Here is a 12,866-nt window from a genome sequence, read left to right as displayed (position 1 = left end):
GATTAACTGTGTGTGTGTGTGTGGGGACAGACACCCCCACCACCCTCTGCTGTTAGATAATCCACAGCAGGTGCCTTGGTGTGTCTGCTGCTGTTGTTGCAGTTACCGTATGTGTGTGTTGATTGTCAAAGAGCTCTCTATGGGTGAATGTGTCACTCCACCTCTCCTCCCTCCTTTTCAAGATTCCCGTTAAACACTGGGCCACCATTTCCTGAGGGCCCGACTCAGACAGGAACCCAAGTCATTCCATCCATCCACAACAACAGAACACAACCCTCCAAGTCATGCTATCACTGACTATCCCTGACTGAGACAGAAAGGGAAAGAGACGAGACAGTGTGGGAATGCACTGGACGGTGGCATGTATTGTTCACAGTGACTCACTCTCACACACAGACACACACTGCTCACAGTATCTCACTCACTCTCTGTTCCCTGAGGTGTTTAACTGCCGGGGTTGCTTTACAGTAAATAGGAGCCGTGTGTGTTCTGTGTCAGGGTTGGGATCGTCACCGGGGCCGTGTGTGTTCTGTGTCAGGGTTGGGGTCTTCCCTGGGGCCGTGTGTGTTCTGTGTCAGGGTTGGGGTCTTCCCTGGGTCCGTGTGTGTTCTGTGTCAGGGTTGGGGTCTTCCCTGGGTCCGTGTGTGTTCTGTGTCAGGGTTGGGGTCTTCCCTGGGGCCGTGTGTGTTCTGTGTCAGGGTTGGGATCGTCACCGGGGCCGTGTGTGTTCTGTGTCAGGGTTGGGGTCTTCACCGGGGCCGTGTGTGTTCTGTGTCAGGATTGGATAGTCAAGGCACAGAGAGATGCCCTGAGCTCATGTGCCACTTCACAACAAAAGCCCTGCTAGGGCCCGCTGGTGACACACAGGCCAGGGCGACCCACAACAAAGCAGCTGTGTTTGATGTCTTAACGGTGTGCGTGTGTTTGAACATTTGTTTTTGGCAGAGTTGCGCAAGGACAGCCTAAACAGCAACCCAATAAGAATTCAACTGTAGGTTCCCTTTAGGTAACTTGACTAGAGCACTGTGGTTTCGCTAAAATAAATGTAGTCTTAGGTGGAAAGGGGTTGAGAAAGAAGTCTTCTTAAGAGATGAAGGACTTCCAACTCACCTGTTAATCCGTGCCTGAGCTCGGACGACTCCGGTTAAATCCATGCCTGAGCTCGGACGACTCCGGTTAAATCCATGCCTGAGCTCGGACGACTCCGGTTAAATCCATGCCTGAGCTCAGACGACTCCGGTTAAATCCGTGCCTGAGCTCAGACGACTCCGGTTAAATCTGTGCCTGAGCTCCGACGACTCCGGTTAAATCCGTGCCTGAGCTCAGACGACTCCGGTTAAATCCATGCCTGAGCTCGGACGACTCCGGTTTAATCCGTGCCTGAGCTCGGACGACTCCGGTTTAATCCGTGCCTGAGTTTAGGAATCAAAACTCAGTGTTTGGCGTTCATTTTTAGCAGTAAGGTTTTTATGATCTGCATTATTTCATCCACCTTGATCTTATTGCACCACTATAAGAGTTGCTTGTAGTTCTTCTATTTTAATATCTTCCCCTGTGAACATGTTAAGTTGTGGGTGGCAGTGTGTCTGGACAGACGCGGTGCAGTAATGAGTTCCGCTGAGTCATTCTCCGGAGGTAGAATCCATCCTCACATTCCTCCTCTACTGTCTCTCTCTCTGTGTGTGTGTGTGTGTGTGTGTGTGTGTGTGTGTGTGTGTGTGTGTGTGTCCATCCATTTGTCACCCTGTATGAGTGGCCTCTGCCACAGGTGGTGATTGGTTGGTGGGCGGTATCTCCCTGATCTAACATGACAAGGTGGTCCCCTGACCATTGACACAGAGTGGGCTGAGCGATGGAAGGGGAATGGTGTGCTAATGGGCCACCAGACTCTGTTCACAGTAAAACACACACTCACAATCTCTAACACACACACACACACACTCCCTGTTCTCTAGGGAAAGTCTCCAGGGTTGTCATGGCAATGCTCCCTGCACCCAACCAGTGCCTCAAATCCCCTTCACATCAATTAGCAGCACTAAATGATGTGTGGCTCTGAGGCTAGCTGACATCTGTCAGGCCTGCTTTATGGACTCCCCTTTCGTAGCTTGAAGTGACGGTGTTGCTGGGTTTGATTTAGGTGAATTTCCTGTTCCTATAGGATACACACACACACCTGGGTGGCCTTTCTCTCTTTCTAACCTTATAACCTTTATAAAAGGTTTTATTTCTGGATGTACCTTACTGTGATGTTTTCAAATAAAATGGTAAAAAATAAACCAAAATATCTTCTTAGTAAAGAGAGATTTCTCAAGCAATCATTTTTGCTAGGACTGTCTGAGTGGTCTCCATCCCACCAAACAGCTCTTACACATTCATTTTATGTTTTACCTTTATTTAACTAAGCAAGTCAGTTAAGAACTAATTCTTATTTACAATGACGGCCTACCCCATCCAAACCCTAACCCGGACGACGCTGGGCCAATTGTGCGCCGCCCTACGGGACTCCCAATCACGGCCGGTTGTGATACATCCTGGAATCGAACCAGGGTCTGTTTTAGTGCGCCACTCGGGAGCACTAAAAGGGCATTATCATTATTATCACAATTTCACAGTATTATTCCAACCTCATAGTGTGGAAATAGATATAAAACACAGGAAATCACATTTTTGACTGCGCTGGGCCTTTTAATAAAATACCACACCTGTATGTATTAGCTTTAGCCTTAGTTTTAGAATCAACCTACTTTTAACTGCCATTTTTGTCTTTTAGCAGCTCTTAATCATAGCAATCAGGAATTGTAGCCTGTAACACTCCCACAGTCTAATGAATGGTAACGTTCATGAGTAATTCCTCTTTAACCTCTTTGTACGAGAGAGTTTGTGTTACTGTCTGCACAGTGTAACCACAGTTCCCTGGTCATCCCCTCCCCCTGCCACATGGCCACAGCTCTGGAGGCATTCCAGTGTGACACCACTTCTAACTCTCTCTCTTCCTGTCTCATTGTGTTCTTCAATCCCAAAGACAATTTCAGAGAGCAGGGGAAACATTGGAGAACGGAGATGAGGGGGGAATAGGAGTGGATGGAATTCCACACACTAGAGGTCAACCGATTAATCAGAATGGCCGATTAATTAGGGCCGATTTCAAGTTTTCATAACAATCGGAAATCTGTATTTTTGGACACCGATTTGGCCGATTTTTAAAATGTTATTTATTAGATTTTTTTACACCTTTATTTAACTAGGAAAGTCAGTTAAGAACACATTCTTATTTTCAATGGCGGCCTAGGAACAGTGGGTTAACTGCCTTCTTCAGGGGCAGAACGACAGATTTTTACCATGTCAGCTCCAGGATTCAATCTTGCAACCTTACGGTTAATTAGTCCAACACTCTAACCACCTGCCTCACAAGAAGCCTGCCTGTTACGCGAATGCAGTAGAAGCCAAGGTAAGTTGCTAGCTAGCATTAAACCTATCTTATAAAAAACAATCAATCACTCATAATCACTAGTTAACTACACATGGTTGATGATATTACTAGTTTATCTAGCGTGTCCTGTGTTGCATATAATCGATGCAACGCAGGGGGATGATTTAACAATGGCGCATTTGCGAAAAAAGCACAATCGTTGGACGACTGTACCTATCCATAAACACCAATGCCTTTCTTAAAATCAATACACAGAAGTATATATTTTTAAACCTGCATATTTAGTTAAAATAAATCCAGTTTAGCAGGCAATATTAACCGGGGGAAATTGTGTCACTTCTCTTGTGTTCATTGCACGCAGAGTCAGGGTATATGCAACAGTTTGGGCAGCCTGGCTCATTGCGAACTAATTTGACAGAATTTTACGTAATTATGACATAACATTGAAGGTTGTGCAATGTAACAGGATTATTTAGACTTGGGGATTCCACCTGTTAGATAAAATATAGAACTGTTCCGTATTTCACTGAAATAATAAATGTTTTGTTTTCGAAATGATAGTGTCCGGATACGACCATATTAATGACCAAAGGCTTGTACTTCTGTGTGTTATTATGTTATAATTACGTCTATGATTTGATATTTGATAGAGCAGTCTGACTGAGCGATGGTAGGCAGCAGCAGACTCGTAAGCATTCATTCAAACAGCACTTTTGTGCGTTTTGCCAGCAGCTCTTCGCAAGCATTGCTCCGTTTATGACTTCAAGCCTATCAACTCCCGAGATTAGGCTGGTGTAACCGATGTGAAATAGCTAGCTAGTTAGCAGGGTGCGTGCTAATAGCGTTACAAATGTCACTCGCTCTGAGACTTGGAGTAGTTGTTCCACTTGCTCTGCATGGGTAACACTGCTTCGAGGGTGGCTGTTGACGATTTGTTCCTGGTTCGAGCCCAGGTAGGGGCAAGGAGAGGGACGGAAGCTATACTGTTACACTGGCAATACTATAGTGCCTATAAGAACATCCATTAGTCAAAGGTATATGAAATGCAAATGGTATAGAGAGAAATAATCCTATAAATACTATATTAACTACAACCTAAAACCTCTTACCTTGGAATATTGAAATCTCATGTTAAAGGGAACCACCAACTTTCATATGTTCTGAGCTAGGAATTCAAACGTTAGCTTTTTTACATGGCACATGTTGCACTTTTACTTCTCCAACACTTTGTTTTTGCATTATTTATACCAAATTGAACATGTTTCATTATTTATTTGAGGCTAAATGGATTTGTATTGATGTATTATATTAAGTTAAAATAAGTGTTCATTCAGTATTGTTGTAATTGTCATTATTACAAATACATGTTAAAAAAATCGGCCGATTTAATCGGTATCTGCTTTTTTTTGGTCCTCCAATAAATCGGTAACGGTTTCGGCATTGAAAAATCATAATCGGTTGACCTCTACCACACACTGCTCTGTGCACTAACCAAGGCCGCTATCTATTCTAAATAAATGTTATTGGTCACATGCTTCGTAAGCAACAGGTGTAAAGGAAGAGGGAAATTCTTACTGACGGTCACTTCCCAACAAAGCAGAGAGAAAGAAAATGGTGAAATAATAGAAAATAATAACACTTAATAATAAATATACAGTGAGTAACGATAACTTGGCTGTATAGACAGGGTACCAGTACTGAGTGCGAGGTAATTGAGGTAGATACACTACATGACCAAATATATGTGGACACCTGTTCATCGAACATCTCATTCCAAAATCATGGGCATTAATATGGAGTTGGTCCTCCCCCTTTGCTGCTATAACAGCTTACATTCTTCTGGGAAGGCTTTCCTCTACTTGATGGAATATTGCTGTGGGGACTTGGCTGTGTGCTTAATTTTATACACCTGTTAGCAACGGGTGTGGCTGAAATAGCCAAATCCACTCATTTGAAAGGGTGTCCTCATATATACTTACACTGAGTGTACAAAACATTTAGGAACACCTTCCTAATATTGCATTTCACCCCCTTTTGGACTTAGAACAGCCTCAATTCCTCAGGGCATGGACTAAAATGTGTCGAAAGCGTTCCACAGGGATGCTGGCCCATGTTGACTTAAATGCTTCCCACAGATGTGTCAAGATGGCTGGATGTCTTTCGGGTGGCGAACCAGTCTTGATACGCACGGGAAACTGTTGTGCATGAAACCCAGCAGCATTGCAGTTCTTGACACACTCAAACCAGCGTGCCTGACATCTACTTTCCATACCCTGTTTAAAGGCACTTAAGTCAATTATATTCACCATTCAACTTCTGAATGGCACACACACACACTCCATGTCTCAAGGCTTAAAAATCCTTATTTAATTTAGTCTCCTCCCCTTCATCTACACTGATTGAAGAAGATTTAACAGGTGACATCAATAAGGGATCATAGCTTTCACCTGGTCAGTCTATGACATGGAAAGAGCACATGTTCTTAATGTTGTGTAGAGTCAGTGTAGAACTAGGAATAAAGTGACTAGGCAACAGGGTAGATAATAAACAGTATCAGCAGTGTTTTGTGAAGAGTCAAAAAAGTTAGTAGAGAAGGGTCAGTGCAGATAGTCCAGGTAGCTATATGGTTGACTTTTTAACAGTATTATGGCTTGGGGGCCTCCTGAGTGGCGCAGTGGTCTAAGACACTGCATCACAGTGCTAGCAGTGCCACTAGAGATCCTGGGTTGGAGTCCAGGATCTGTCACAGCCAGCCGTGTCCGGGAGATTCTTGGGGCGGCGCACAATTGGCCCAGCGTCGCCCGAGTTAGGGGAGCGTTTGACCGGCAGGGATGTCTTTGTCTCATCGCGCACTAGAGACTCCTGTGCCGGGCGCAGAGCACACTGACATGGTCACCAGGTATACAGTGTTTCCGCCGACACATTGGGGCGGCTGGCTTCCGGGTTAAGTGGGCATTGTGTCAAGAAGCAGTGTGGCTTGGTTGGGTTGTGTTTCGGAGGACCTACTGCTCTCGACCTTCGCCTCTCCCGAGTCCGTACGGGAGTTGCAGCGATGAGACAAGACTGTAACTACCAATTGAATAGCACGAAATTGGGGAGAAAAATGCAATAATTTTTGATCGTGTGTAGAGTGTGTGTGCTAGCGTGTGTGCATGTGTCTGTACCTGTGTGTATGCATGTGTCTGTACCTGTGTGTGTGTGTGTGTGTCTGTACCTCTGTGTGTGTGTGTGTGTGTCTGTACTTGTGTGTGTGTGTGTGTGTGTGTGTGTCTGTACTTGTGTGTGTGTGTGTGTGTGTGTGTGTGTGTGTCTGTACTTGTGTGTGTGTGTGTGTGTCTGTACTTGTGTGTGTACTTGTGTGTGTGTGTGTGTCTGTACTTGTGTGTGTGTGTGTGTGTGTGTGTGTCGGTACCTGTGTGTGTGTGTGTGTGTGTCTCTTCCCAGTCCCCGCTGTTCTATAAGCTGTATTTCTATCTGTTTTCTGAATCTGATTCTACAGGCCCCTACTCCACTACCACATATCTGCAACACAATCCATGTGTACGTGTGTGTATAGTGCGTATGTTATCACGTGTGTATATGCATCAAATCAAATTTTATTTGTCACATGCGCCGAATACAACAGGTGTAGACTTTACAGTGAAATGCTTCAGGGTCCTGTTGGTTCCAGACTTGCTGCATTGGTATCGCTTGCTGTGTGGTAGTAGAAAGAACAGTGGCACACTGGAATGGTGCTGCCACTCTGCATAGTGAGCTAGAGAGTTATACACTTGTTTGTTCGACTACTCACCTTGGTGGCTGCAATTTTTATTTATTTATTTATTTTCTTCAATTTTACCCCTTTTTCTCCCCAATTTCGTGGTATCCAATTGTTTAGTAGCTACTATCTTGTCTCATCGCTACAACTCCTGTAAGGGCTCAGGAGAGACGAAGGTTGAAAGTCATGCGTCCTCCGATACACAACCCAACCAAGCCGCACTGCTTCCTAACACAGCGCGCATCCAACCCGGAAGCCAGCCGCACCAATGTGTTGGAGGAAACACTGTGCACCTGGCAGCCTTGGCTAGCGCGCACTGCGCCCAGCCCGCCACAGGAGTCGCTGGTGCGCGATGAGACAAGGATATCCCTACCGGCCAAGCCCTCCCTAACCCGCACGACGCGAGGCCAATTGTGCGTCGCTCCACGGACCTCCCGATCCCATCCGGTTACGACAGATCCTGGGCACGAATCCAGGGTCTCTGGTGGCACAGCTGGCGCTGCAGTACAGCGCCCTTAACCACTGCGCCACCCGGGAGGCCTTGGCTGCAATTTTTGACACGTTTTAGGGCCTTCCTCTAACACCGCCTGGTATAGAGGTCCTGGATGGCAGCTAGATTGGCCCCAGTGATGTACTGGGCAGTATGCACTACCCTATAATGCCTTGCAGTCGGATGCCAAGCAGTTGCCATACCAAGCAGTGATGCAGCCATTCAAGATGCTCTCAATAGTGCAGCTGTACAACTTTTGACGATCTGAGGGCCCATGCCAAATATACCATCTCCTGAGGCGGAATCTTTTCAGCCTCTTGAGGAGGAAGAGGCATTGTCGTGCCCTCTTCACGACTGAGTTGGTGTTTTTGGACCTTGATATATCCTTAGTGATGTGGACACAGAGGAACTTGAAGCTCTCGACCCATTTCACTACAGCCCGTCTATGTAAATGCGGTGTGCTCGGCTCTCCGTTTCCTGTAGTCCACGATCAGCGCCTTTATCTTGCTGACGTTGAGAGGAGAAGTTGTTGATGTTGTTCTGGCACCACACTGCCAGGTCTCATCATCGGTGATCAGGCCTACCACTGTCTTATCGTCAGCAAACTTAATGATGGTGTGGGGGTCGTGCACGGCCACGCAGTCGTGAGTGAAAAGGGAGTACAGGAGGGGACTAAGCACACACCCCTGAGGGACCCCTGTGTTGAGGGTCAGCGTGGCTGATGTGTTGCCTACCCTTCCCATCTCAGAGTGGCCTGGATGTCCAGGATCCAGTTGCAGAGGGAGGTGTTCAGTCCCAGGATCCTCAGCTTAGTGATGAACTTTGAGGGCACTATGGTGTTGAACGCTGAGCTGTGGTCAATGAATAGCATTCTCACGTAGGTGTTCCTTTTGTCCATGTGGGAAAGATTGCGTGATCTGTTGGGGCGGTATGCGAATTGGAGTGGGATTGATTTTTGCCATGTAAAGATAAGAAAGTTAGTGTGTGTGTGTGTGTGTGTGTGTGTGTGTGTTTGTGTGTGTGTGTGTGTGTGTGTGTCTTCTTCTGCTGAGAACACTGTGTAAGTACATACCTGAATAGCCACTCTGCATAGTGAGCTAGAGAGTTATACACTTGTTTGTTCGACTACTCACACTCACTCTGAGATGTCTCCTCAGTGCCTTTTAAAGTTTATGGCTGAATTAACTACAGGAGAGGGAGAGGGAGTCCTTGTCTGTACACTTTACCTTTCCATTAATTTCTTCTATCCATTTTCCTTAGTCCCCTCTATCACCTTGTCCTCCGTAGTCATCCTTTGTTTTTTTCTCTCCTGTGTGTCAGCCCATGTGGAGAATGAGGAGCAGTACACCCAGGCCCTCGAGAAGTTTGGGGAGAACTGTGTCTACAGGGATGACCCCGACCTGGGCTCTGCCTTCCTGAAGTTTTCTGTCTTCACCAAGGAGCTCACCGCCCTCTTCAAAAACCTGGTGAGAATGAAGACTGAAATGTTGTTCTGTTATGCACCTTAAAATAAAATGTTATTTCTCACATGCGCCAAATACAACCTTACAGGGAAATGCTTACCTTCAAACTAAGTATTTGTTCTGACTGATGAAAAGACTACTATCTTGAGGAATTTGGGATTAAATAATTGTAAGTTTCTTCCTAGGTTCTGGCCTTTCTAGGGAGTTTTTCCTAGCCACTGCTTCTACACCTGCATTGCTTGCTGTTTTTGGCTTTAGGCTGGGTTTCTTTACATCACTTTGTGACATCAGCTATGTAAGAAGGGCTTTATAAATACATTTGATTGTGGAGGTAGCCGGGAATCAAAACCAGGAGATTAGCCATTCCATCCTGACTCCAACATGGCAATCTATTTCCATACCTGACAAGCCATGTGGTCAGTTCTTGAGACAGCACAGATTAAATCAACAGTGAATTAGCTCTGTGTAATTTGACGTTGTTCCTGTTGTGAGGCAAAATCCTCTAGAATGGCTGTCAGGTGTTTCTAATAAAGCTTTAGGGTTGTTTGAATTTGTTTTGGAGTCAAAGCAGGATCTAAGTAAATTGGATCCAGCAGATATTTGGTCTCCGAGTAGCACTTTGGAAGCTGCGATGGAAAACTGATCTATCCCATTCCAGATTACATTCTGACCCCAGGGGATAAACAGTTAGAGCAGGATGATAGTCTTTAATGCCATCATGTAGGAATTCCACAGACACACATACGCAGTGTTTCCCCTATATTAATTTAGTTGCGGTGGCCTGCCGCTGCTAAATTGTTCCCACCGCTGCCAAAAATATGTCATTTGTTTTATATATATATATATATATATATATATATATATATATATATATATATATATATATATATATACATACATACATATTACTGTTCAGAAGTTTGGGGTCACATAGAAATGTCATTGTTTTTGAAAGAAAAGCAAAAAAAAATGTCTGTTAAAATGACAACAAATTGCTCAGAAATACAGTCTAGACATTGTTAATGTTGTAAATGACTATTGTAGCTGGAAATGGCAGATTTTTTAAGGGATATCTACATAGGCGTACAGAGGCCCATTATCTGCAGCCATCATTCCTGTGTTCCAATGGCACGTAGTGTTAGCTAATCCAATTTTATCATTTTAAAAGGCAAATTGATCATTAGAAAACCCTTTTGCAATTGTTAGCACAGCTGAAAACTGTTGTCCTGATTAAATAAGAAATTAAACTGGCCTTCCTTGGACTAGTTGAGTATCTGGAGCATCAGCATTTGTAGGTTCAATTACAGGCTCAAAATGGCCAGCAACAAATAACTTTCTTCTGAAACTCGTCAGTCTATACTTGTTCTGAGAAATGAAGGCTATGCCATGCAAGAAACTGAAGATCTCGTACAACGCTGTGTACTACTCCATTCACAGAACAACGCAAACTGGCTATTTAATGAAGCTGCCAGTTGAGGACTTGTGAGGCGTCTGTTTCTCAAACTAGACACTAATGTACTTGTCCTCTTGCTCAGTTGTACACCGGGTCCTCCCACTCCTCTTTCTATTCTGGTTAGGGCCAGTTTGCGCCGTTCTGTGAAGGGAGTTGATTGTGAAATGTGTCTGTTTTTTTTAACTCTGTGAAACATTTATTTGTTGCAATTTCTGAGATGCAGTTAACTCTAATGATCTTATCCTCTGCAGCAGAGGTCTCTGGGTCTTCCTTTCCTATGGCAGTCCTCATGAGAGCCAGTTTCATCATAGCGCTTGATTGTTTTTGTGACTGCAATTGAAGAAACATTCAAAGTTATTGAAATTTTCCACATTGACAGACCTTCATGTCTTAAAGTAATGATGGACTATTTCTCTTTGCTTATTTGAGCTGTTCTTGCCATAATATGGACTTGGTCTTTTACCAAATAAGGCTATCTTCTGTATACCACCCCTACCTTGTCACAACCCAACTGATTGGCTGAAATGCATTAAGAAGGAAAGAAATTCCACAAATTAACTTTTAACAAACTTTTAACAAATCTATTTCCTAGCTACCGTGCTTCTACACCTGCATTGCTTGCTGTTTGGGGTTTTAGGCTGGGTTTCTGTACAGCACTTTGAGATATCAGCTGATGTAAGAAGGGATACTATATAAATACATTTGATTCGAATTTGATTTGTTAATTGAAATGCATTCCAGGTGACTGAGTGTGCAAAGCTGTCAAGGCAAAGGGTGGCTACTTTGAAGAATCTAAAATCTAAAATATATTTTGATTTGTTTAAAACTTTTTGGTTTACTACATGATTCCATGTGTTATTTCATAGTTTTGATGTCCTCACAATTATTCTACAATGTAGAAAATAGTAAAAATAAAGAAAAACTCTTGAATGAGTAGGTGTGTCCAAACCTTTGACTGATACTCTATGTATGTGTGTGTATATATATATATAAATAGATAGATATACACATTTCTGCTGAGATGCGCTTTTAAATGGATAGTTGTTGTCTCAATGACTGGAAGCCTATGGGAACAGCTGGCATGTAATTGAGCTAATGCTAGTAGCAGTGCACCCCCCACCACACCCTTGCCAAAACACTGCATATCCCTTTAATTCCACAGTAGATGTCACTTTAGAGGAAATTCAACACACAGTTGCACCGTATACAGAGGTAATGTCTTTACAAGAGGACATTGAGAACAGACACACACACACACATACACAACCAGCTAAGGTGAGGACATTTAAACAACATGCAACATATCTGGTTGTCTCTATTCACCCATGCTTGTGTTAAACCCTCTCTGACCTAAGCTTCTCTCCACTGTGTCCATTCAGTTCCAGAACATGAACAACATCATCACCTTCCCTCTGGACAGCCTGCTGAAAGGAGACCTGAAAGGAGTCAAAGGGGTGAGGAACACTATCCTCCATGTCTCTATGTTGGACACTGACACTATCCTCCATGTCTTTCTGTTGGACACTCACACTATCCTCCATGTCTTTCTGTTGGACACTGACACTATCCTCCATGTCTTTCTGTTGGACACTCACACTATCCTCCATGTCTTTCTGTTGGACACTCACACTATCCTCCATGTCTCTATGTTGGACACTGACACTATCCTCCATGTCTTTCTGTTGGACACTCACACTATCCTCCATGTCTCTATGTTGGACACTCACACTATCCTCCATGTCTCTATGTTGGACACTGACACTATCCTCCATGTCTTTCTGTTGGACACTCACACTATCCTCCATGTCTCTATGTTGGACACTGACACTATCCTCCATGTCTTTCTGTTGGACACTCACACTATCCTCTATGTCTTTCTGTTGGACACTGACACTATCCTCCATGTCTTTCTGTTGGACACTCACACTATCCTCCATGTCTCTATGTTGGACACTGACACTATCCTCCGTGTCTTTCTGTTGGACACTCACACTATCCTCCGTGTCTTTCTGTTGGACACTCACACTATCCCCTGTGTCTTTCTGTTGGACACTCACACTATCCTCCGTGTCTTTCTGTTGGACACTCACACTATCCTCCGTGTCTTTCTGTTGGACACTCACACTATCCTCCGTGTCTTTCTGTTGGACACTCACACTATCCTCCGTGTCTTTCTGTTGGACACTCACACTATCCTCCATGTCTTTCTGTTGGACACTCACACTATCCTCCGTGTCTTTCTGTTGGACACTCACACTATCCTCCGTGTCTTT

At 44.3% G+C, this 12,866-nt stretch overlaps 1 protein-coding gene across 7 annotated transcripts in view; it reads left to right on the top strand.

Moving 5' to 3' along the window:
• The window catches only part of LOC110498112 (arf-GAP with SH3 domain, ANK repeat and PH domain-containing protein 2-like), a 110,620-nt gene that overhangs the window by 42,958 nt on the left and 54,796 nt on the right, over positions 1-12,866 (top strand). For all 7 annotated transcript variants that reach the window (XM_036955081.1, XM_036955077.1, XM_036955078.1 and 4 more), the window contains exons 3-4: positions 8,998-9,143; positions 11,973-12,047. In XM_036955081.1, the coding sequence (XP_036810976.1) occupies positions 8,998-9,143; positions 11,973-12,047 (221 nt within the window). The remainder of the gene's footprint in view (positions 1-8,997; positions 9,144-11,972; positions 12,048-12,866) is intronic.

This window comes from Oncorhynchus mykiss, chromosome 19 (genome assembly GCF_013265735.2).
Source record: "Oncorhynchus mykiss isolate Arlee chromosome 19, USDA_OmykA_1.1, whole genome shotgun sequence".
NCBI classification, from domain to species: domain Eukaryota; kingdom Metazoa; phylum Chordata; class Actinopteri; order Salmoniformes; family Salmonidae; genus Oncorhynchus; species Oncorhynchus mykiss.
Note: the sequence above shows the minus strand (reverse complement) of the source record. Positions and strands in the feature narration are given on the sequence as shown.